Here is a 27,037-nt window from a genome sequence, read left to right on the forward strand (position 1 = left end):
AGCCCACTCCCGTAACCCAGTAACCCCACCTAACCTTTTTGGATACTAAGGGCACATTAGCATAGCCAATCCACCTAACCTGCACATCGTTGGACTGTGGAGGAAACCGGAGCACCCGGAGGAAACCCACGCACACACGGGGAGGATGTGCAGACTCCGCACAGACAGTGACCCAAACCGGAATCGAACCTGGGACCCTGGAGCTGTGAAGCAACAGTGCTAACCACTGCGCTACCGTGCTGCCCCATTATTTTTTTAATTCTTTCCTGGGATGTGGATATCAGTAGCAAGGCAGCATTTGTTGCCCATTCCAAATGGCTCGCTAGGCCGTTTCAGAGAGCAATCAACAGTCACCCACATTACTGTCGGTCTGGAGTCACATGTAGGACAGACCAGGTAAGGACGGCCGATTCCATTAGTGAACCAGATGGGTTTTACTATAATCTGATAGTTTCACGGTCACCATTACTGAGACTAGCTTTATATTCCAGATTTATTAATTGAATTTAACTGACGTGGTGGGATTTGAACCAGTGTTCTGTGCGTACTGGCCTGTGCCCCTGGGTTACTAACCCAATAGCATTACCACTACACCACCACCTCCCCAAATGTTGTTTGTTAAATCAAGTGTCAGGCTGGAGTTGCCTCTGGATCAAAGTGGCACAAGCTTCCTTCCTTCTCAGCAACATCTGGCATTAATATTGTAAATGTAGTCAGCACAATTAGTTCAATAAGTGGCAATAGAAAATACAAAGGGCTAAGGTTTTTGCATTTACACAAAGTAAATGCCTTCCATAGTATTTGGGTGGCACAGTTGTTAGCACAATTGCCTCACAGCTCCAGGGGCCCGGGTTCAATTCCCGCCTCAGGTGACTGTGTGGGGTTTGCACTTTCTCCCTGTTTATGCTTGGGTGTCCTCCGGGCGCTCCGGTTTCCTCCCACAGTCCAAAGATGTGCGGTTTAGGTGGATTGGCCATGCTAAATTGTCCCTTAGAGTCCCAGGGGTTGGGTAGGGTTACTGGGTTATGGGGATAGGATGGAGGCATGGGTTTAGGTAGGGTGCAGACTCGATGGGCCTCCTTGTGCACTGTAAATTCTACGATTCTATTATTGTAATGGTTTTAACGGGGCCGGTTTAGCTCAGTGGGCTGGACAGCTGGTTAGTGATGCAGAGCAAGGCCAGCAACATGGGTTCAATTCCTGTAGCAGCTGAGGTTATTCAGGAAGGCCCCACCTTCTCAACCTTGCCCCTTGCTGAGGTGTGGTGATCCTCAGGTCAAATCACCACCAGTCAGCTCTCCCCCTCAAAGGGGAAAACAACCTATGGTCATTGGGGCAACTTTACTTGCTTGCTTACTTATTCTAACAAAATGAAAACAATAATGAAATCATGAAATAAAATAATCTTTATTGTCATAAGTAGGCTTACGTTAACACTGCAATGAAGTTACTGTGAAAAGCCCCTAGTCACCACATTCCGGTGCCTGTTCGGGTACACAGGGAGAATTCAGAATATCCAATTCACCTAACAGCACGTCTTACGGGACTTGTGGGAGGAAATCCACGCAGACACGGGGAGAACGTACAGACTCCACACAGACAGAGACCCAAGCCGGGAATCGAACTGGGGACCCTGGTACCGTGAAGCAACAGTGCTCCCTTGCAGCCCATATTAAAGTATGTACATTGAATAAGTGCCCACAGCCAAAAAACGATGAGGTCCCTCTCACACTGGGCTAAACCAGTATCTGGATGACCTTGGGCGCATTTATTGTTTAACTTCAGTTGTCACAAAGCATGCGAGGGTATCCCAATTTGGAACACCAGTTCATGGGGATTTATTGGGGGGGGGTGTGGTTCGGTGTGAGGACACAAGTGAAACCCAAGTGAGAATAAACAGCCCAGTCGTCATTTAACAATTATTAGAGACTATTTATTAAAGTAAAGTATACATGAACAGGCCCACTCTACTCTCATGCAATGAATTACTAAACACATGGACACACACAGACACACACAACAGTTTATACAGAACATAACCCTTATTCCAAAATATATCTACCATACCTGAACTCAGTAAAACTTCCCTGTTTCCCCAAACAACATCCAAAATTTTAAAACCTTGGCCTTCTGGCTTGGTGGCTGGAAACTGGCTTGACTGCTAAATGTTAACTGCCGCTCTGGCTTCCTATGGCGGGACAATTATATCTTTGTTCCTCTTTGATTATGCTTTCTGTGTATTCAACTGTCTGCCCCTATCAATGACCTTGACCATTTGTTAGCTGTTTCACCTCACAAGCTATTCACACCAGCTAGCACTGCTGCTTCATGGCGCCAGGACCCGGGTTAGATCCCGGCCCTGAGTCACTGTCTGTGTGGAGTTTGCACGTTCCCCCCCGTGTCTGCGTGGGTCTCACCCCCACAATCCAAATTTGTTTTTAAAGTAAATGACCTTCCAATCTCGTTACTGGAAGAGACACATATCAATGGGGCTTTTTGAATATTGTCCACTGCTGTCTCCAGGCAGATTTCTAGCTGTTGCTGGACATCACATCCTAGAATCCATAGCATCCCTACTTAGGCCCACTCCCCCACCCTATTGCCATGACCCACCTAACCTGCACGTCTCTGGACACTTAGGGGGCAATTTTGGCATGGCCAATCCATCCAATCCTATTATATGTTTTAAATTTGTTTACTGTTGTTGCATGGCAGATTCATGACATAGTAAATGTTGCCACATGCATCCTGTTTCGTACCATGTTTGGCGCTAGATCCTTAATCCTCCATTGTATTGAATTCTGAGTAATCACTCTTGTTCAAATACTCTCCGGGTTTCTTCAGTTCCACATACCAGCTTGCACCCTCTGATTTGATGCAGGCCCTGTGCATCTTCCCTCTTCCCCTCCACTATACCAGCAGTACCGGAGCTTACCTTTGAATTGGAATAATTTCTAAACTGCTAAACCCTGACACCTCGTAATCTTTGATCCACCTTCAACCACCTGCTGCAAGCCTTATTGTAATACCTTCTGGGCTGTCTTGTCGCCTTTCCCCATCGCCTTGTGAAGTGTGTTGGGGCATAACTCCATGACAATCTGAGTGCAAATAGATAAAACCATAAAGAAATGGGTACAGATTTGGGGGTTTTAAAATTGAATCAAGAAATATTGATAAAATCATTCAAAGCAATGGTTGGGTCAAAATTTGTTTTCTGTTTTGTCCACTCCAGTCTAGAAAGAACATCAAAAGCTACAGGTTCAGCAATATGACATCAAAGAAAGGAAACCCTTATCGGACTAATGGTTCATTGTAGACTGAGCGAAGATTAAATAGAATTTTTTGCTTTTGAATAATTTCAAAAGGGTGAATAGGGAAATACTATTTTTTCTGGTTGGAGAATCTTTCACAAGTAGTCATCAATTTAAAGTATGAAAATGGAAAGTATTGTTAAACATAGAATCCTTTTCTAGGTGGACTGTTGCATCATTTTAGGAAGAAATTAATAAATATTTGAAGCAGAGAAAAAGAGATGGGTTTGGTGGGAGTGGGATTAACTTTAGACTACTGTTGCAAAGAATTGGCACAGATGGGCTGAATGGCCTTGTTCATGCTGTAACGTTAAGTCATTTTGTTGAATCAGTTACCATCGGTATTTTGGGTCATCTGTTGCTTTTATAATCCCTTCCTACAGGTTACATGTCTGACGTGCAACTACAAGTCCAACACCATTGAACCATTTTGGGATCTTTCACTGGAGTTTCCAGAGCGTTATCATTGTCTTCAGAAGGGTGCTACCCAACTTAAAGAATGCACTCTGACGGAAATGTTGGCAAAGTTTACAGAAACAGAGGCTTTGGAAGGGAGGATTTATGCTTGTGACCAGTGCAACAGTAAGCAATGGCCTTCTAAATGAGTTTTCTTCTCATTATCCACCCCATCCCCGGTAAATTACTAGAGAGTTATGGCATCTGTAGAATGGTTCTATTCTTGCCTGTGCCTCAACAGTGTGTGGGCAGACTGTCTGCACAAACCGTTTGCCGCGTTTTTGGAAAAGCAACCCATGGAAACTGAGAATAAGAGCTCTGACTTCCTTGTCCAAAGATCCTGAGGCCAATTGTAGTGCTCATAGTGAGGTGGCAAACTCCATAAAGAACTGATTTGGGGAATCCCAAACTGTAGCCACTCAATGGGACCCTAAGATAATAAATCTATACTTGTTTCATGTGTTTAGTAAATATTTGTAGTTGATTAATTGCTTTTCTCAATTACTGTTCGCCCAAAACGCCTTTTGATTGTTTGTATTGAAGAATCAAGTCCGCTCAGTGCAATATGTTTGAACTTGACTTCTACCAACGAACAAACCATTGGTGTAGAGCAAACCTAAGCATTGCCATAAGTCAGACAATGTGTATATTGGAGGAAATCTGCATTTGTCCTCCACTCCATTCTGGTAGAGCTTGTGCTTCTGATAGTAAATGCGCTGAATAGCTCATCCTTTTAACTGAAAGTCTGATTAATGCTATATTAAATAGAGACAAGGAAGGAGGCTTGGGTGACCCCTAAACCCCAGTGTACAGCAGTTGGGCCGAATGGCCTGTTTCTTTGCTGTGGATGCTATGTAATCCTGCCTAATTATTTCTCAGGTAAACGACGAAAATCCTCACCAAAGCCTCTTGTCCTGACAGAAGCTCAAAAACAGCTAATGATATACCGACTACCTCAGGTCCTCCGTCTGCACCTTAAACGATTCAGGTAGGATGAAGTTGCTGCAGGTTCAAAGAATTGTGGTAATTTTTGTTAGTTGTACATTTATCCTTCCAGTACTCTTAATTCCAGAGTCAGTTGAGGCCCAGTAAACAACATTCTCGCTTCTAAATCCGACGGTTCAGAAATTTAAACCCACTTCAGAAATTTAAGCTTAGAATTCTAGGCTGAGGGCAGCACGGTGGCGCAGTGGTTAGCACTGGGACTACGGTGCTGAGGACCCGGGTTCGAATCCCGGCCCTGGGTCACTGTCCGTGTGGAGTTTGCACATTCTCCCCGTGTCTGCGTGGGTTTTGCCCCCACAACCCAAAGATGTGCTGTTTAGGTGGATTGGCCACGCTAAATTGCCCCTTAATTGGAAAAAAATAATTGGGTACTCTAAATTTTTTTTTTAAAGAATTCTAGGCTGAGGCTCCACTGTCGTACTGAAGAAGTGCTGTCTTTTGGATTAAATGTTACAGGGGCTGGTTTAGAACAGGGCTAAAGAGCTGGCTTTTAAAGCAGACCAAGGCAGGCCAGCAGCACGGTTCAATTCCCGTACCAGCCGCCCCGAACAGGCGCCGGAATGTGGCGACTAGGGGCTTTTCACAGTAACTTCATTTGAAGCCTACTTGTGACAATAAGCGATTTTCATTTCATTTCAATAGTGTCTGCTATTTTGGGTAGACATAAACAATCCCATGGCACTATTTCGGAGAAGAACAGGAGAGTTGTCTCTGGTGCCCTGACCAATTATATCCCTTGATCATTATCTGGTCACTATAGCATTGCTTTTTGTGGGATTGCTGAGCGGAACTGCCACCTGGTTTTACAATTCACAAGTACGCCCTATTGACTGAGGTAGTAAAAGACTGTAAATAAATCCAAGTGTGTCCTCCTTCTTTGTATTTCCACAAAAATGGCTGCTTTGATTTGATGATCCATCAGAATGGCCTTTAGCAATTGGCGTTTTGAAGACTGAGAGGTGATCGTACTGAAACATGTAGGATCCTGGGTGGATACCAGGAATATATTTCCTCTTGTGGGGAGGCTAGAACAAGGGGGCTGCAGTCCAAAAGTAAGAGGTCACCCTTTCAAGATATAGATGAGAATTTATTTTCTCTTAGAGGATCGTTAGTCTGTGGAATTCTCTTCAGAAGATAGTGGAAGCTCAATCATTGAATTTATGACAGCTGAGTTAAAGAGATTTATCACAGACCAGGGAGTCGAAGGTTATGGGGAAGACAAGAAAGTGGAGTTGAGATCACAATCAGTACAACCAGGGTCTTGACATGACCATGACAGGAGAAATCACAAAGAGGTGACAGGTGCAGTACAATGTGGAAAAAGTGAGGTTATGCACTTTTTTTAAAAAAAAAAGTATTTTTATTAAATTTATTAGCATTTTGACATTTTACAAAACAAAACAAAAACATTATACCCCCGAATGCAATAATTCCTGCACCAACACCCTCGCCCCCGACGCCCTCGTCCCCTCCCACTAACAGTTGACGGTAACCAGCTCTCAAATGCAAAATAAATAAACCCCATCTCTTGTGGAACCCCTCATTTGCTTGATGTTATGCACTTTGTATAGAGGCATGGACTATTTTCTAAATGGGGAAAGGCTTAGCAATTCTGAAGTACAAAGGGACTTGGGAGTTCTTGTTCACGATTCTCTTAAGGTTAACGTGCAGGTTCAGTCAGCAGTTAGGAAGGCAAATGCAATGTTAGCATACATTTCGAGAGGGCTAGAATACAAGACCAGGGATGTACAGCTGAGGCTGTATAAGGCTCTGGTCAGACCCCATTTGGAGTATTGTGAGTAGCTTTTGGGCCCTGTATCTAAGGTAGGATGTGCTGGCCTTGAAAAGGATCCAGAGGAGGTTCACAAGAGTGATCCCGGGAGCGAAGGGCTTGTCGGTTGAGGACTCTGGGTCTGTACTGAGTGGAGTTTAGAAGGATGAGGGGGGATCTCATTGAAACTTACATGATACTACGAGGCCTGGATAGAGTGGACGTGGAGAAGATGTTTCCACCAATAGGAGCAACTGGAACCTGAGGGTATAGCCTCAGACTGAAGGGATAATCCTTTAAAACTTGAGATGAAGGAAAATTTCTTCAGCCAGAGGGTGGTGAATCTGTGGAACTCTTTGCCGCAGAAGGCTGTAGATGCCAAATCACTGAGTGTCTTTAAGACAGAGATAGGTAGGTTTTTGATTAATAAGGGGATCATCGGGGGTTACGGGGAGAAGGCAGGAAAATGGGGATGAGAAACCTATCAGCCAGGGCATAACATCTAAGAACCCCTGCCAGAACTCCCTCAGTCTTGGACAGGCCCGAAACATGTGGCTCTCTGTTCATTCACCACTGAAATCCTCAAACATGCTTTTGTTACCATTCAAATTGACTAATCCAATGCTCTCCTGGCCAGCCTCCCACCTTCAAAGAAGATCCAAAGAATCAGCCACTTGTATGTTTTTTAAAATAAATTTAGAGTACCCATTTATTTTTTCCAATTAAGGGACAATTTAGCGTGGCCAATCAACCTACCCTGCACAACTGGTTGTGGGGGTGGAACCCACGCAGAAAAGGGGAGAATGTGCGAACTCCACACGGACAGTGACCCGGGGCCGGGATCGAAACTGGGTCCTCGGCGGCGAGAGGCAGCAGTGCTTCCCACTGCACCACCGTGCCACCCCTAGCCGCTTGCATGTTAAGTTGCTCTTGATCTCAGCACGGTAGCATTGTGGATAGCACAATTGCTTCACAGCTCCAGGGTCCCAGGTTCGATTCCGGCTTGGGTCACTGTCTGTGCGGAGTCTGCCCGTCCTCCCCGTGTGTGCGTGGGTTTCCTCCGGGTGCTCCGGTTTCCTCCCACAGTCCAAAGATGTGCAGGTTAGGTGGATTGGCCATGATAAATTGCCCTTAGTGTCCAAAATTGCCCTTAGTGTTGGGTGGGGTTACTGGGTGATGGGGATAGGGTGGAGGTGTTGACCTTGGGTAGGGTGCTCTTTCCAAGAGCCGATGCAGACTCGATGGGCTGAATAGCCTCCTTCTGCACTGTTTAAAAAAAAAAAAAAAAATTCTATGATTCCTTCTGTTTCTGACCTTCAGTGGCTCCTAGTCTGAAGATCTACAGTTTTAAAATTCTCATCCTTACTTTCAAATTACTCCATGATCTTGCCATGCTCCATCTCCCTAGCCCAGGGTTGTCCAACCTTTTTTCATGAGGGGCCACATTTAAATTTTTTTCCACTGAAGGGACCGATGAGCAAATTTCAGATAGATGCGTTTTGGCACCCAACTCATTTTTCCAATTAAGGGGCAATTTAGTGTGGTCAATCCACCTACCTGCACATAGAACATTACAGCGCAGTACAGGCCCTTCGGCCCTCGATAATGCGCCGACCTGTGAAACCAATCTAAAGCCCATCTACACTATTCCATTATCATCGATATGTTTATCCAATGACCATTTAAATGCCCTTAATGTTGGCGAGTCCACTACTGTTGCAGGCAGGGCATTCCACGCCCTTACTACTCTGAGTAAAGAACCTACCTCTGATATCTATCCTATATCTATCTCCCCTCAATTTAAAGCTATGTCCCCTCGTGCTAGACATCACCATCCGAGGAAAAAAGCTCTCACTGTCCACCCTATCTAATCCTCTGATCATCCTGTATGCCTCTATAAAGTCACCTCTTAACCTTCTTCTCTCTAATAAAAACAGCCTCAAGTCCCTCAGCCTTTCCTCATAAGATCTTCCCTCCATACTAGGCAACATCCTGGTAAATCTCCTCTGCACCCTTTCCAATGCTTCCACATCCTTCCTATAATGCGGCGACCAGAACTGCACGCAATACTCCAAATGCGGCCGCACCAGAGTTCTGTACAGCTGCAACATGACCTCATGGCTCCGAAACTCAATCCCTCTACCAATAAAAGCTAACACACCGTACGCCTTCTTAACAACCCGATCAACCTGGGTGGCAACTTTTAGGGATCTATGTACATGGACACCGAGATCTCTCTGCTCATCCACACTACCAAGAATCTTACCATCAGCCCAGTACTCTGTATTCCTGTTACTCCTTCCAAAATGAATCACCTCACGCTTTTCTGCATTAAACTCAATTTGCCACCTCTCAGCCCAGCTCTGCAGCTTATCTATGTCCCTCTGTAACCTGCAACATCCTTCCGCACTGTCCACAACTCCACCGACTTTAGTGTCATCCGCAAATTTACTCACCCATCCTTCTACGCCCTCCTCCAGGTCATTTATAAAAATGACAAACAGCAGTGGCCCCAAAACAGATCCTTGTGGTACACCACTAGTAACTGAACTCCAGGCTGAACATTTCCCATCAACCACCACCCTCTGTCTTCTTCCAGCTAGCCAATTTCTGATCCAAACCGCTAAATCACCTTCAATCCCATGCTTCTGTATTTTCTGCAATAGCCTACCGTGGGGAACCTTATCAAACGCTTTACTGAAATCCATATACATCACATCAACTGCTTTACCCTCGTCCACCTGTTTGGTCACTTTCTCAAAGAACTCAATAAGGTTTGTGAGGCACAACCTACCCTTCACAAAACCGAGTTGACTATCCCTAATCAAATTATTCCTTTATAATCCTTTCCAAGACTTTGCCCACAGCAGAAGTAAGGCTCACTGGTCTATAGTTACCGGGGTTGTCTCTACCCCCCTTCTTGAACAAGGGGACAACATTTGCTATCCTTTATTCCTGTATTCAACTATTCCTGTAGACAATGATGACATAAAGATCAAAGCCAAAGGCTCAGCAATCTCCTCCCTCGCTTCCCAGAAAGTCCTAGGATAAATCCCATCCGGCCCAGGGGATTTTTATTTTCACATTTTCCAGAATTGCTAACACCTCCTCCTTATGAACCTCAATCCCATCTACTCTAGTAGCCTGTATCTCAGTATTCTCCTCGACAACATTGTCTTTTTCCTGTGTGAATACTGACGAAAAATATTCATTTAGCGCCTCTCCTATCTCCTCGAACTCCACGCACAACTTCCCACTACTGTCCTTGACTGGCCCTACTCTTACCCTAGTCATTCTTTTATTCCTGACATATCCATAAAGCTTTTGGGTTTTCCTTGATCCTACCTACCAAAGACTTCTCATGTCCCCTCCTAGCTCTTCTTAGCTCTCTCTTTAGATCCTTCCTGGCTAACTTATAACTCTCAAGCGCCCTAACTGAACCTTCACGTCTCATCTTTACATAAGCATCCTTCTTCCTCTTGACAAGTGATTCAACTGCTTTAGTAAACCACGGTTCCCTTGCTCGACCACTTACTCCCTGCCTGACAGGTACATACTTATCAAGGACACGCAATAGCTGTTCCTTGAACAAGCTCCACATTTCACTTGTTCCCATCCCCTGCAGTTTCCTTCCCCATCCTATGCATCCTAAGTCTTGCCTCATCGCATCATCATTGCCTTTCCCCCAGCTATAACTCTTGCCTTGCGGTATATACCTATCCCTTTCCATCGCTAAAGTAAACGTAACCGAATTGTGGTCACTATCACCAAAGTGCTCACCTACCTCCAAATCTAACACCTAGCCTGGTTCATTACCCAGTACCAAATCCAATGTGGCCTCGCCTCTTGTTGGCCTATCTACATACTGTGTCAGGAAACCCTCCTGCACACATTGGACAAAAACGGACCCAACTAAAGTACTCGAACTATAGCGTTTCCAGTCAATATTTGGAAAGTTAAAGTCCCCCACAACAACTGCTCTGTTACTTTCGCTCCTATCCAGAATCATCTTTGCATTCCTTTCCTCTACATCTCATAGAATTATCATAGAATTTACAGTGCAAAAGGAGGCCATTTGGCCCATCGAGTCTGCACCGGCTCTTGGAAAGAGCACCCTACCCAAGGTCAACACCTCCACCCTATCCCCATAACCCAGTAACCCCACCCAACACTAAGGGCAATTTTGGACACCAAGGGCAATTTATCATGGCCAATCCACCTAATCTTTGGACTGTGGGAGGAAATCGGAGCACCCGGAGGAAACCCACGCACACACGGGGAGGATGTGCAGACTCCGCACAGACAGTGACCCAAGCCGGATTCGAACCTGGGACCCTGGAGCTGTGAAGCAATTCTGCTATCCACAATGCTACCGTGCTGCCCAAACTTTTGGAACTTTTCGGAGGCCTATAGAAAACTCCCAAAAGGGTGACCTCTCCTTTCCTGTTTCTAACCTCAGCCCATACTACCTTACTTGACGAGTCCTCATCAAACGTCCTTTCTGCCACCGTAATACTGTCCTTGACTAACAATGCCACACCTCCCCCTCTTTTACCACCTTCCCTGAGCTTACTGAAACATCTAAACCCCGGAACCTGCAACAACCATTCCTGTCCCTGCTCTATCCATGTCTCCGAAATGGCCACAACATCGAAGTCCCAGGTACCAACCCATGCTGCAAGTTCACCCACCTTATTCCGGATGCTCCTGGCGTTGAAGTAGACACACTTCTTTGGGTTGTGGGGGCGAAACCCATGCAAACATGGGAAACTCCACACAAACAGTGACCCGGAACCAGGATCGAACCTCACCGCCACTGTGCTGCCCTGTTTTGGCACATCATTAACATGAATTCATGTTTCATGCAAGTTTGTGTCTCGCTCGCGCACATTAGTCTCCACCCCAACAGGACCCACCTGCGAGCAATCAGCGAGGCGAAGGCTAAGACATCTGCTCCGACACCCCAAATATGGCTTCTCGGGGACTGGGCTCCACATCTACATGCAGAACCCCCGAAATGGTGATGAAAACCACCCTCCGAAACTTTGGTTATCTGTCTTTGTATCTCCTTCAGTGGTGCAGTGTCAAAAATATATTGATATTGCTCTTGTTTAGCATCTTGGAATGTCTCACTATGTTATGTGCTATATAAATGTGAATGTTGTACATCAGAGAATAATCGAGGGCTAGGCTTTGATTCCTTTCCTCCCAAGCTATCTGCCCCATGATCAGGAACCTGCTGTGTGGGATTGCAGGCAAATGACTTTGGTGTTGATTGATAGATTGATTGATTTATTGTCACATGTGCCGAAGTACAATGAAAAGTATTTTGGTGTGATGCTCCACGGTACTCCAATGGAGCTCTATTACACTGTCCTGACAGCAACTGATGTTTTACACCTTAATGCATTTGAATTAATTCTCTGCTGTTAGACATCATCACGCCTTTTGCCCACTGTATTCCCTTGTCCTTTTGATGCATTTGTTAAATAAATCAGTAGTGTGGTAGATTTCATACAAAAAAATGCACGGCTCTATATACTTTCATCTCCTGTTTTTTTTTTTTTCTCCCATTCTGCCCCTCCTCACCTGAACGTGTTTCCCCTTTTCTGGCACTATTACATTGGTTCCATGTTCTCTTTAAGCTGCACAGAGTGTGGTCGTGCAGCAATCGAGCATGACATGCAGTAGATAAACCGGCTGTGCACGAGCAAAGGTCGTGTGTATGCGCAGTTCCACAGCGATCTGAACACAACTGCATCGTGCAAGAACCAATCTGTGCGCAGTGATGGGAAATTCGAGTGAATGCTTCATGGGTGCTGGTGACTCTGTAGTTCCTTTCTCAAGTATCCATTATTTGTGCATGTCACATGGGCAGCATGGTGGCGCAGTGGTTAGCCCTGCTGCCGCACGGCGCCGAGGTCCCAGGTTCGATCCCAGCTCTGGGTCACTGTCCGTGTGGAGTTTGCACATTCTCCCCATGGTTGCGTGGGTTTCGCCCCCACAACCCAAAAATGTGCAGGATGGATAGATTCGCCACGCTAAATTACCCCTTAATTGGAAAAAAAATAATTGGTTACTCTTCTAAAAAAAAAAATAATAATAATTGTGCAGGTCACTTTTGACAGTGAGCATGATACTGGATACTGGGCATCACCAAACTATTCATCTTTAGAATGCATCACAGTCGAGGCTTATTCTTCCTCGATGCACAGCCACACTTTCTACCAGGGCTGCTGAGCCACGACCAGGCGTTGTTACCCTGGCTGATTTGATGTTTGTGTTTGTTGCAACTTCCCTACTGCGGGGGCGGTGAGTGCTGCCTGTATGTACCCCTGCTGTTGCTGAGTGAACCAGCTCAGCAGCACACACTGAAGGTTGAAACTTTTGCCTCTTTATTGTAATGAACTGCTTTACTTAAACTAACAAAACACTGAATTTATTTAGTTATACTGTATGGAATTTAAGTATTTTTTACAGGGCATTGATGTATTGTACTCGTGTTCCTTATTTCCCTCTTGATGCAGCTACTGTGTTTTTAGGTGGTCTGGTCGCAACCATCGTGAGAAGATAGGGGTGCATGTCAACTTTGACCAGGTATTAAACATGGAGCCTTACTGCTGCAGGGACTCTTCCTCCACTCTTGGCAAGGAAAGCTTCATATATGACCTCTCAGCTGTGGTGATGCATCATGGAAAAGGATTTGGCTCAGGACACTACACTGCCTATTGCTACAACACAGAAGGAGGTCAGTTTAAGTAAAAATAGGAAAGGGTGGTAACAGTTCACAGCTCTGGGTGTTTTGTTGCTACAGTGGGCGAATGCCCTTCCTACCAGACCAAAAGCTTCCGTCTTAGTTTTTCAATTTGCACTGAGTTAGTTGATGTCAATGGGGTTGGTTACTACAGTAGGTGTCCATCATGTCCCCCAGGCTAGACATGGTAAAACTCAGCCTCCCTCCTCATTGTAATGGCGTATGTAAAAAAGAAGACGACCGAAGCGTGCTTTGCTGTGATGCCCTTAAAGAGAACAAATAGGCAACTCGGTGGTACAGTGGGTTAGCCCTGCTGCCTCGCGGCACCTAGGTCCCAGGTTCGACCCTGGCTCTGGGTCACTGTCCGTGTGGAGTTTGCGCATTCTCCCCGTGTTTGCGTGGGTTTCGCCCCCACAACCCAAAGATGTGCAGGCTAGGTGGATTGGCCACACTAAATTGCCCCTTAATTAGAAAAAATTAATTGGGTACTCTAAATTTATTTTTAAAAAGAGAACAAATAGCCTGCCAACTCTCTGGCTCGCGCGAGAACAATTACCACTTTATGTCTTTGCGCAATCAGAGGGTTGTTGACTATCATCAAAAGTCATGGGGAAATGTCGTCATTTTCTTCTTTAATACCTCCTCCAATGACTGTTGGCTACCTTGCCAGTCTAGGCAGTAGTCCTTCAAACTATGGCCTGAGCATAGTCCTCCGCACAAAAGGACATAAGAACTTATCAGTGTGTTGTTTTAAATTATTACCATGATTGTGAAAGTGCCAGCAGTTTCCTCTGATTTCCCCATGTGGCCAGTGAATTTGTGGGTGTTGCTAACCAAGGTTCTGTGCGCCTCTTAGTTGCGAAAAACATTAAATTGCCGCCACCGCCCCCCCCCCCCGTCCCCCCCGTCCCCCCCCCCCCCCCCCGTCCCCCGGCTCCAGCAAGTTTGCTTCTTTCCTGGCCCAGAAAGAAGAAACCTGATTATTACAATTTTATACAGCACGTTTGTCCTGTCTGTTGCACCCCCCCCCCTGTATTTTAAAAAGAAGAATTAGAGATGTGTGACTCATCATAACGAGGACTGTTTACTTGAAATCGTTTAACCAGGAGAGCGGCAAAAGTTTAAAATGACCGTGAAAAGTGCAAAGAGACCTCTAAATCCAATCTGCGTCACTTCCCTGTTCCACCTCCTCCTATTTCAGAGTATCCCAGGGCGACATGCAAGTTCTGGCCACTTTCTCAGCAATATATTGCAGTGTAATTTACATTTGTTTCGCGCACCAAGTAGTGGGAACATGGCCAAATAGTCTAACAGGCAAAACAGCCCCACGCCAATAGCATACTGACGCTGTCTAGGCGTACGGTTGAAGAATGGCTCCTTTTATGAAAAAACAGAAAGCTGCTGTTATCCAAAGGAGAAATGACACCTTCAGGAGAGGAACAGGGATAACGGGATATAGGAGTGCAATTTGCATACAAGATTATACATAATTTAATTGACATGTACTTAGTTGATAAATGTCCTGAAAATAAGAAATACTGTGTTTTACAATCTGCTGTGTCCTTTCTTTTTCCTCTTTAGAATTTTGGGTCCACTGTAATGACTCTAAGCTAAATGTGTGCAGTGTGGAGGAAGTGTGCAAGACCCAAGCCTACATTCTATTTTACACTCAAAGAACCGTGCAGGACAGAGTGGGGTTTGTCACAGAAATGCATTCTGAACCTCAGGTGCCAACCAGAAATACAGAGAAGAACAGGAGACTGACCTTCCCCTAAGATGGGATGCAAAAACCATTGTTGGAATTCACTGAAACTACCCAGCATAGCCAATGGGAACCATGTTGGGGCTGATTATACACTGTTGTTCTCATGTGGACTAAACATGTCCTAGGGCTCGTTTATCGAAGCATATATAGCCTTCCTATGCATAGTATGGTAGGGTTTAATTCCGTACTTGTCAATTAAAATGGTTTTTTCAAACTGTCCGACTGTCCCAGGTCAGATGATGTGGAGGTGTGCAGTACCGACGCTCTCGTTGCAAAGCTTTTTTCCCTCCAGGTAATATATCCATTCGTTGCAATTCCGTTCTGTTTCTGAACGTCATTCAGCTGAACTTGAGATGCAACCATTTCTGCTAGTTATTTTCATCATTTAACTCCCAGAAGGTGCCTTTGCTTGCCACTCGATTTACTGACTGACATAGGTACACATGTCTTGACCTGTTTTCATTGTGTACCGGGTGCAGTTGCATTTAAACCCCCCCCCCCCGCCACTCACACTGAACGTACACTAATTAGTCCAGGCTCCATTATACCCAGTTATGATTTGCCGCCAATGATATGGAACAGTGAAGAAACCACAAGAGAAATCCTTACCCCCTTTGCTCCCATTTTATGATTTTGTACTTTCTTTCAGTGAAAGGACTCGTGCTGTGAAGTATCACTGTCACAACACCGGCCTCATCACTGAGAATATGTACAGATGCTGTATGAAACCCAAAGATGTTCCTTTTACCATAAATCGCTCCATTGTGGGTCTGGTAGATTCAGAACAAAAGAATGTTGGGAGTTAATGCAGCCATAGTGCTTTCATTCACTTTTACTGCAAACTGTTCCTTGAGTTTTGTCTGCTGGATTTTGTACGAGAGTAGGAGTTGTTAGTGTTTTCAGAAAATTTCTGGTCTGTAGGCAGTGTATATGTAAGCTGATCATGCAACGCTAAACATGGCAGCTTTGGAATGTAAATTACGACTTTTGCAACAATTTCAAATAAATGTGGGAGATTAAATAATTTTATTCAATATGATCTTGTGTGAGTACATAGAATGTATGAGATTTGTTTCTGCAAATTGTGAGACCTCCGTGTTCAATACGTTTTGCTTTACTTTTGAGAATTTTGTAGGAATTCAGAGAAGATAATTCAGGACAAAACAATGAACGCAACTTTCCGCTGCCTGGTCTTCTTGCAGCTAAAAGGTTTGAATGCGCACCCCAGGTTTTCAGAGTAATGCTGCCCTGAGGGCTGTTGCCCAGAGTGGATCAAGCAGCAAGGACCAGGCAAAACCCCTATGTCTATTCCTGGGAGTGCACTGAGTTACCTAATCTTTGCCAGTGTAGTGGTAGTGGTGATGTCCCTGGACTAGATGGGCAAGGGGAAATATCAGCTAGTGACGGCCCCAATTGCTGCCCTGTGACACTTGCTGGAATTTGTGCGGGCACACGTTAGGCAGGTTCTGGTAACTCAGGATGGGCGATGCTTGTGGAACCGTACGGCAGCATGAGTGGGAAAAAGGAAAGCCACGTTTGTTTGTAGTGTTGTTCAGTCTGGAGTAATAAGCCAGAGATATCAACTGCTATCAAATTGCTGCTGCTGCACAGATTTTGACACTTGTGGACTAGTTTGATGGTTTTATGTCCTGGTTTTATAACTTGGCTCTATACACCTTACGGGAGATGGCTACAGCTAGCTGAAGTGTGCTGTTATCACGTTTTTTTTAAATTTGCCATTCATCTTCTAAGTGAGATATTTTATGAGGTTCAAAATCCAGCTCTCAAACTGTTCATATTTCGACATATTTTCAGAACTTGGCTGCCAGTCTGATGCCCATGCATCACTTGGCTGAAGACTTACCCCATCCCTGTGGAATAGTTTGCTTTTGGCTGACTTTTCCCTTTCCTCGGGGAGCAGGATCCCCTGTTGTATTTTGTCATTCTGCACCCAGCAACTCGAACTGCGAACTGACAGATGTGTCCCCCAGGTCGTTTGCTGAGACAGGTTTACATTAATTTCCCCACCTTTTCCTCTCTACCCTCGCCTTAGGTTTAGAATTCAGGATGCTATCTCTCAAACCATCTCCCCACCCCCTCCCCCCAAATCACCCCTCCCAATTGTAAACTCTCTGATCATTCTCACCATTTTGTTTCTGGTTCACTTAGCTAGTGAAAGGTAAATCACTGCTGGCTCAGCCTTTTTTGTATTGATTATGAGGTGACACAAACAATGGCCCATGAAGATATTTCATACCCTTAGTATGGTCGCTGACTGCTCCAGCAGCGAGGGGCAGTGTACATCAGTTTTGTTACAGTATCAAGGCACCGTGCACTTTCCACTGCTGTGCACTGATGCAGCAACTGTAGATCCTGTACACAAACCATTTAATAATGAACTGCCAATGTGTTAGAAGTTTGCAAACTACAGCGACCTTTTCACCCTCTTGGAAATATCAAAAAGCACAATGCAAACCATATCGGAGCAACAAGCCTTTACTAATTAAATTACTTGCATAAACTCCCTGAAATATGGTGCAGAAAATTCTACGGCAGTGCTCTGAAGTTTTGGTTTTGAGCCTTTTTTGCGTAACAAATTGCTCTCAGCAGCTGCCTACTCATTGAGTTTATGTTGAGAGCCAGTTTACATGCATCAATGTAAAGCCAATGGGAAGAGAGCTGGGTCCCCACTTTTGGCATTGTTTGTACCTGCTTGCTAGCCGTAACTTTGTACGGTGGTCTAAAATTCATTTGGGTGCATAAGAGCTATATGGGTTTCTGTAAACGAGTCCTGATCCATATTGTATTGCAGGTACAGCTCGTGTTTGGTTGAAGGTTGTTATTGCCTTTTATCCCACCAGACTTTCAGGAATTGCACGACCAGACAGTTATGTGTTATTTGAGTCCAGCCTGTGCTCCAGTTGTTTTGGAGATGAAAGCAATCCTGAAACGGAGCTCCAGAGGCAACTTATTCAAGCACCTCAAATAATTCAAAATCAGGTTTTATTTTGTTCACTGACGCTGAGCTTGAGAATGGTACTTTCGGCTGACGATCTTTTCAATATATTTTGGGCAAAACCTTTTATGCAACATGGGTGCAAATTGAAGGAGAGGGTCAATCAAGCAAAAGCTTGTATTGATTCGCACCCACCGTATGAAATAAAAATGAATATGCGAAACAAACATCTTTTGCAAGCTCATAACGTCACTATGTGTTGTGTTAAATCATTGTTGCCATTTGTTTTGCTAGTGATGTGGAGGCTGTATTAAGACGGTACCAATTTTCAGCCACTCATTTCAGTATGTCATGCTGAGCATCCTTACAGGATTCCTTCCAGCACAGGGCTGCCCTCAACCACCTACATATAATTCCTCCTCCAAAACAAAGCTGACCTAAATATACCGCCAGGTCTTCCTCCGCAGCACAGTTCTGGCCTAATATTCTTGCTTGTGGTTCCCCCTCCAATGCAGTGTTGGCTTAACTAACTCATTTAAAATTCCCCTCTCAATTTTAATAGCAAGACAATCTGTTATTTGTGTCTGGCGTCATGCTGATTTGTTTGGACACAATTCTGGTGCTTTACAATTTTAGCAAGGCCCTCACATTGTTGCCATTTGTGGAACAGCTTTGCAGTTGTTAAATTTTAGTTTCCTTATTCAGTAAGTAACTCCGCCATATTAGCAAGGAAGATTCCAGGTAGGGCAGCACGGTGGTGCAGGGGTTAGCACTGCTGCCTCACAGCACCGAGGTCCCTGGTTCGATCCCGGCTCTGGGTCACTGTCCCTGTGGGGTCTGCACATTCTCCCCATGTTTGCCTGGGTTTCGCCCCCACAACCCAAAGCTGTGCAGGGTAGATGGACTGGCCTCGCTAAATTGATCCTTAATTGCAAAAAAATGAATTGGATACTCTAAAAAAAAAAAATTTTTTAAGGAAGATTCCAGGTCTATAAAACCAAAATAGTTCCATGTTGTGATGAAAGGTCATCGACCTGAAACATTAACCCTGTTTCTCTCCACAGACGCTGCTTGACCTGCTAAGTATTCCCAGCATTTTTGTTTTCATTTCAAAAGACTGAGACTGTAGGTGGAGCAGTGGTTAGCACTGCTGCCTCACAGAACTGAGGTCCTGAGTTTGAATCCTTACTCTGGGTCACTGTCCGTGTGGAGTTTGCGCATTCTCCCTGTGTTTGCGTGGGTTTTGCCCCCACAACCCAAAGATGTGCAGGGCACGTGGATTGGCCACGCTAAAATGCCCCTTAATTGGAAAAAATTGAATTGGGTACTCTAAATTTATTTTTTTAAAGACAGTGACTGTTAGAAGTTTGATATAAAAACAGAAAATGCTGGAGAAAACGGTAGTTCAGGCAGCTTCTATTCAGAGGGAAAGAGAGTTTAAAGTTTTGGGTTCATTACCTTTCATCAGAACCCAGGTTTGGTCGATGGCCTGTATTGAGTTAACTGATCTCAGTTGGGGCACGACAGTTGACCTCACCACGTCTTGAGTTTGGAAGGGATGATCAACTAGGGTTCTCACTTGATTACCATTCAATTACACATGCTGGAAGTGTGCCTATGAAGTGAGGATGGGGTTGCCTGGGGCTGTGTTATTTCCCATGGACAAACAGTCTGTTGGCCCGCGCTGTTGGGGTAAACGTGCGAACAATGACTGCTTGGCCAAGGTGCTGAAACTTAAAATAAAAAATCCAAACTGCTGAGTAGCAAAATGGCCACCCTCATGGTAGAATAATTTTGGAAGCAGGTACATTAAGTAATGGCTTTTCCACATGGGAGCTGTAGGGAAGAAGGCCCACAGTGGTTAGCACTACTGCCAGCGCCAGGGACCCGGGTTCAATCCGGCCTTGGGTGACTGTGCGGAGTCTGCACGTTCTCCCTGTGTCTGCGTGTGTTTCCTCCGGGTGCTCCAATTTCCTCCCATTGTCCAAAGATGTGCAGGTTAGGTGGATTCGCCATGATAAAATTGCTCCTTAGTGTCCAGGTATGTACAGGTTAGATGGGGGTAGGGGAGTGGGCTTCTTTCTTTCAGAGGGTCGGTGCAGACTCGACGGGCCGAACGGCCTCCTTCTGCACTAAAGGGATCCTATGGTTTATTAACTTTTGAATGAAGGCAAGTATATAAAGCTAGATTTGGTTCTCCTTAAGCTGCAAAGGCAGCATTCAAATTAATCCTTAGTTCACAGGTCAATCCATCATTACTCATAATCTTTTGTGGAGATATCTGCTTGCTTTTGTTTCTGTAATGGGGTAGGAAAGGACTGATCTGTTAAAATGACAATTTTTGTTGCGCGCACAATTTGCTAATACTTATTACAAAATAGCTAAAGGCATTGATTTTCCCTCTAAACTTTAGTAAAGCAATCTGATTAAAGCAAGCCCTGTGAATCAGCGCAGCCCAGAAAGATGTTCCCTTTGTACAACTGGTAGACAGTGAGGGTGTAGAAAGTATGGACAATCCATCAGTTGTTTGTGTGACTTCAGTACAGCCAATTCCCTATGACCATACCTGACCGTAAGCCAACGCCTTCAGAAGAACGGCAATAACTCTTGTAGGATGATCAAGGGAGCACTGGTCTGAATAGATAGTGACATGTAACTACTGCAAGCCTGATGGAATTATGCAGAGTTGGCAGTGGTGTAAACCTTGATCCAGTAGTGGTTACAGGTCACTACTAACTCAGACATTTACCAGTGTAACCTGCCAGCAGGCTGTGTGCTCCAGCCAATTGCAGCTCCGCCCCATGTCTAGTGTAACTACCTCACTCAATTGTGCGCTGTATTAATTCAGCAAGTAACTCTGGATGGGGGAAATTATGTAGATATTGCACCAGTAAGATCGCCCAGTAAAACTGCTCAAAGCTGGCTGAGTAGATTCAATATGTTACTGCCAAGTTATGCTGCAAGAGGTCTGTATAACTGTGGAATTTATTTAATTGGGCTTGTCTAACTATTGTGTCGAAGTGTTTTTTGCACTACAGGTCATGACCACCAGTACGGCATTAAATTGCTAGCATTACAGGGGCTGGTTTAGTACAGGGCTAAATCGCTGGCTTTGAAAGCAGACCAAGGCAGGTCAGCAGCACTGTTCGATTCCCGTACCAGCCTCCCCGAACAGTCGCCGGAATGTGGCGACTAGGGGCTTTTCACGGTAACTTCATTTTGAAGCCTACTCGTGACAATAAACGATTTTCATTTTTCATTTCATTTCACTTACATTTTATAAACTAAATCAAGATTTAATTTTAAACATCCTTGAAAGCATCCTTGTGGGATAGAATACAGATCTTTGTTTCAGAATGAATTGGGAAACCTGAGTCCAGAAAATATAATGGCGCAATTTATATTCCAGATTTTAACTTGGGTGCACAGCAGCAGTTTCCAGTAAGGTAAATCAGGAGTAGAAAAGGTAAAAGTTAGCATTTTGGGGGCCCAATGGTGTGCATTGGATGTTGACCCCAGCCGGGGGAGGGGAGGTGGGGGGGGGAACACACCTAGAAACAGATTTGGGCCATTCAGTCCCTCAAGCCAGCTCTGCCATTCAATTAAAACTTGGTTAATCTGCACTTCAGCTTCATTTATCATCCTTTGCTCCATATCGCTCGACACCCTTGCCCAACAAGTCTATCTATCTCAGGAATTGAAAGCTTCCAGCATCCACAGTCTTAAGGGAGGGTGAGTTCCAGACCTCCTCTACCATATATGTGTGGAGTAAGTGCTTCCTGAATGGCTTAGCTCAAATTTTAAGATTAAGTCTCTGAATTCTTTTGTGGCCTTGCCCCTCCAAATCTCTTTAAACTTCCAACAACCACCACAACAACCCTCCAAAAACTCAGCATTCCTCCAATTCTGACCCTTTCTGCATCCGATTTCCTGTGCCCCACCATTGCCAGCGGTGCCTTTGCGATTCTTAAACTCTGGAATTCCCTCCCTAAACCGCTCAGGATTTCACCCTTTGTAAGATGTTCCTTACTTTTTGCTCACCTGACCTAACATTTCCCCATCCTTGCCCATTGCTCGATTATGTCCCTGTGAAGCGTCCTGATGCGTTTTGCTTCATTAAAGGTGCTATATAAATGCAAATTCCTGATTTCCCTACCAGAGGAAATAGTTTCTCCATGTCTACACTCTCAAATCCTTCTGACATGTTAACACAAGCGGATCATCTCTCAATCCTTATACTCAGGTGAATACAAGTCAGGTTTCTGCAACCTGTCCTCAGAATTTTATCCTTTTAGTATTGCCCTGGTAAACCTGCACCAAATCCAATACATCCTAAGATGAGCTGCTCAAAACTGAATACCGTTCTTCAGTTGGAGTTTGACTAAGGCTCTGCAATAAACATAACTTTCATTGAATTTTTTATTACTTTTTAGACCTAGTTTTTAAAAAGATTTTTGCCTTCAAGTGCACAAATCTTTGCTCTTCGACAGTCATGTAGAAAATACCCCCAAGAGTTTATTTCTTGGGTCCAATATGGAATATCTTTTACGTGCCCAAGTTGAACTCGCATCTGCAAAGAGATTTGCCCACTCATCTAACCAGTCTATGGTACTCTGCAACTTCCTACGCCCATAATCACTGCTTATTGCCCCTCTTTAGATGCCCAAAGGATCCTGGTGGAACCTTGAGGAGCACGCCTTCACCTGTTGGCACAAGCGTAACCTTTTTTTTAAAGTAGGGGGAGAAGCATTACCTTGGCCTCCCGTGGTCAGGATGCTGTTTGCCAGATTGGAATGGAAATTCGCCACTTAAATTAAGCCCTCACTTCCATGAGGCAGATAACCTTCCCATTTCAGAATAAAGGCAAATTAAGATGAAGTGTGGGAAGGCGGTGCAAGTACCACTCACCTGCCGTCTTAACCTGTGGCTGGGAGGGGAGGGAATGGTTACAATCAGGAAATTTCGAAAAAGATACGGTCTGGCTTTAATGAGATGTTGCTATTTCAAATTCTGAGTTATTCCAAAATGTTAACTCTGATTGTAAAGTTGTGTTATATAGATTGTTTAATTCAAATCATTGGATAATTCATTTTTATAAGGATAAAAATAACTTTGAATTGTCAGGAATAATCAGGAATAACCTAGAACAGATGCAGAAACATAATTACATTTTGGGAATCATTTATCAAACAAAGTAATAGAAACAAATTTGATGTTTTTCAAAATACAATTGGATTAGCGAGAGCCAAGTTAATATACTAAAGAGATTAGTTGGATGGACTAAACGGTCCTTTTTCATTCCTGACTCCTCTTATGCTGCCTATATGACTGGGCAGTGTACAAGGAAAAACACAAGACTCTTGTGATCCTTGGCTTTGACGCATGAGATTTTAGGATATCTTTTGGGAAAGTGTTGAAACACAGCAAAACAAGAGTGAAGCTCCAATAAACAGGAATACTGAATCCACAGTAGCAAACTGGAAAAGCAGCCCACTTTATTGACACAAAGGTTGTCATTTATCATTTCTGTCACAAGATGTCAGCAGTGTGCTTTAGAAATTCAACCTCGTTTATAAAATATACTGTCTCTGAACAATGATACAAATTTAAAAATAGAACTGGTGACTGGGAGAATTTAGGGCTTTTTCATTTAACTTGATTTAAAACATTTCCTCTTCTTCCCCCGCATCCTCTATTAAAGTCACTTGCATAATGTTTCTAATGACATGCACCTACCTCTGATAGAGAACACTCACACCCACACACACAGATTGGCCTGCTCCTATGTTGCTCCAGTGTTACTCCATAAGTGTTCACAAATAACAAGCTGGCATTACTCTCTATTCAGGGAATTATCTTCTGCAGCGACTCTCATGAGGAACCTAGGATTCTCCCACTTGCGGTCTGTATTTCTGAATACAGTTTGTGATGGCTGCACCTTCAATTCAATCTCCAGTGCTCATCTGCAAGCACTTGCATTGGAGATTTACTTCCGTCCCGTTTAAAACAAAATCTTGTGAATATATCCTCTACCGTGGCCCGGATGTTTTAAAAAGACTCAGTAGCATCTGGTCCTTAGCCATGTGGCGTTTGCTAAACCTGTATAACCAACGTTGTACAGCGCTATTCACCAATTAAATCCACTCGTTAGATTACAAATCCCTTCGCAGCAGCCATGTGCTCTACCTTCATAACAGTTGCACATTAAAAGTCGGCACATCTACAAAACACATTTTCGTTTCACATTGCCCACTTTGTATAAAATAAATCTTCAGTTGCATTTATTTGCTGTTCAGCTTGGCCTATAGGAGAAGCTAGTTTTACCCCTTGAGCTTATTGATCTGGACATGTCTCCTCTTTCTCTCCCCCTCCCCACACCCCCCAGTATATTGCAGCCTGCTTGTAGATGGTTTCAAATTTTGAATGTTTTATTTAAATGTCTCCATTGTCATGAACACTAAAATAATTGGTACAAAGGAAATTGTAACAAAGGTTTTTATACGTTATATTGTCGTATGTTGTAATTTCTCTTCTTGAACTCGCATGCACTTGCACTCTTAAAAATATGGCAGCTGAGGTGAGCAGGTATTAGACTGAAAAGGTACAGTCTTCACAGTGAAAACCCTAGTGTCACCCTACTACTTGATTACAAGAACTGCCATATTCTGGATTCAAACAACACAATACTGTGGTGGTGCTAACTGCGCGTTGTGTCTGAATGCAAACTGTTCTTACCAGCAGATTTTAAGAAAATAAACACATATATACTAGTGTACATTTTTGTGAACTTCATAATGTAATATATTGATGAAGATTGTTTTTTAAAAAAAAAAAGTCCGGTTTCTTTTATGTTTTTGTTTTTTTATAAAAACAAAATTTACTCAGGCCTATTGTTACCAGGTCCGAAAGGAGGTAGTGATCAAATTGCCCCCTAACGTTTACTGCCTTGCATGTGGAAAGCCCCAGTTACACAGGCAAGTATGTCCAGAGGAGGGAATTGGGGTAACGCCATTGCAAAGTTACCTCTTTTGAGTATTAAATGAAAATCCCAACAGCTAAAACAAGTGATTCGATTCAGTTTGTTCTCAGACAGTGCAGTAGCAATCTGCCTTTCCAAAATTGTCACCCTAGCCTACCACATCAGGTATGTATGATGGCAAGTACACAGTGTAGTCAGGACTGAAGACAGCGGCTTGTATCTAGACTTTGAAGATGGAAATTTTGCAAGTACTGTAAGGAAACATTCGGGAGTTTAAGGGGCGGCATGGTAGCACAGTGGTTAGCACAGTTGCTTCACAGCTCCAGGGTCCCAGGTTCGATTCCCGGCTTGGGTCACTGCCTGTGCAGAGTCTGCACGTTCTCCTGGTGTCTGCGTGGGTTTCCTCCGGGTCCACTGGTTCCCTCGCACAGTCCAAAGATGTGCAGGTTTGGTGGATTGGCCATGCTAAATTACCCCTTAGTGTCCAAAAAGGATGGGTGGGGTTACTGGGTTATAGGGATGGAGTGGAGGTGTGGGCTTGGGTAGGGTGCTGTTTCCAAGAGCCAAATGGCCACCTGCACTGTAAATTCTATGATTCTATAAGATGTGCATAATTGAGGATTATTTTGAAAGCTACAAAGGGCGTTCATTATGCCGTATAAAAACAAACAAGTGCATCTATTATGAAAGTGCTCTGTCCATAACGTTTTTAAAATTCTCTGTATGGCCCCTGTACCTGTTCCTGTGGCTGCATTAATGGTCAAATAAAAGCTTTGGCTACTGTTCCTCTTCCCTACATACAGAGCTTAGGGGCAATGATTTCCCCCACAACCCCAAAAGGATTCTCCAGCCATTTTCCTTCCCCCTAAAAGTTGAAGAGCGTTGGTTACCAACTTTCTCCTGAAATTTGAGACCTGACTTTGCAGAAATGAAGTTACCACTGTGAAGTTGCACAGTAAATACTGAAATCTGTGCAGGACTGCACAGGAGTGCATTTTCAAAAATTTATAAATATATATGACCAAAAACCTGCTCTGCAATATTAAATTACAGGAGAGTTTTAAAGTATGCATAAAGTTTGGACAGGGTTAAAAGGTTCGGGCGACATCACAAAATAATGCTTTTATTTTTTTTTAAATCCATCTATTTCAAACCTCGTTTAGCTGACAAAGGTACAATATGCTATAAACTGCCTGTGTAAATGGGGCTCGAGAATGGTCTTTTGTTTTGTTTGAAGCACATGCATGTTTCCGTTTTTTCTGTTTTAAGTTTTTCTAGCTAGTGCCATGAATTCATTGAAGGCATGTGGTAGCAAGGAGTGTGGCTGGAGCCGCTCGCGAATTGTATTGTTATGTTGGATGTTCAGTAGCAGGTTTTAAATGTTAGATTAGGGCACTTTGTTCATGTGTTAGCAAATGTGGTTTGGTATTAATGAGTACGGCACATTGAATCAGGGTCCATTCCTGTACTGTCTTGCTATGTCAACCAATCTGGATTTCATATCCTGTGATTTGATTTTTTTTAAAAATAGAAATGATTTTTCTAAGCTTTTGTCTTTCTACATCTATTGTTTTGTAAGTTAAAGTTCCTAATAAAGAAAAATAAAGAGTACAACTTTAGAATATAACGGTAATCCAATGACTCTCTTTAAATACTTTATTCTGATTGTCTCCTCTTATCTCGACAATTGTGGTTGTGGTTTCCCGGCATCTCACTACTTTTCTGGTGCATTATCTAAATTCTTCTGCGATATTAGCAGAGGCCTACTTCTAGCTTCATACGTTATCCTTCATTTTATCCACAACTATAATTTGGGAATTAGATTTTAAGTCCTCTTTATTGCATGGAATCACTAATCATGGAGACGAATACATAGAACTTTTGCCTAGAAACATTAACCAATACAATGGTTCAGTTTGAAAAAACGCAGCAGAGTTGGTAATCCTTGCTAGGGAAACGGCCATAGCTCAAATAAATTTTAAATTAAAACCCTCCTTTCGAGAAATTTGATGCCCAGCTACAAGATCAGAAATTGAATGC

General features: G+C 43.8%; 1 protein-coding gene across 5 annotated transcripts in view; it reads left to right on the plus strand.

The window, feature by feature from the left end:
* Nucleotides 1-26,624, plus strand: part of usp49 (ubiquitin specific peptidase 49) — a 76,246-nt gene extending 49,622 nt beyond the window's left edge. For 4 of the 5 annotated variants that reach the window (XM_072479973.1, XM_072479972.1, XM_072479974.1 and 1 more), the window contains exons 4-7: nucleotides 3,695-3,893; nucleotides 4,647-4,755; nucleotides 13,071-13,291; nucleotides 14,879-26,624. In XM_072479973.1, coding sequence (XP_072336074.1) covers nucleotides 3,695-3,893; nucleotides 4,647-4,755; nucleotides 13,071-13,291; nucleotides 14,879-15,072 — 723 coding nt within the window. In that variant the 3' untranslated portion in view covers nucleotides 15,073-26,624. The remainder of the gene's footprint in view (nucleotides 1-3,694; nucleotides 3,894-4,646; nucleotides 4,756-13,070; nucleotides 13,292-14,878) is intronic. The other variant, XM_072479976.1, reaches the window with a different exon arrangement.
* The last annotated feature ends 413 nt before the right edge of the window (nucleotides 26,625-27,037 follow it).

Source organism: Scyliorhinus torazame, chromosome 17 (assembly GCF_047496885.1).
Source record: "Scyliorhinus torazame isolate Kashiwa2021f chromosome 17, sScyTor2.1, whole genome shotgun sequence".
Taxonomy (NCBI): Eukaryota; Metazoa; Chordata; class Chondrichthyes; order Carcharhiniformes; family Scyliorhinidae; genus Scyliorhinus; species Scyliorhinus torazame.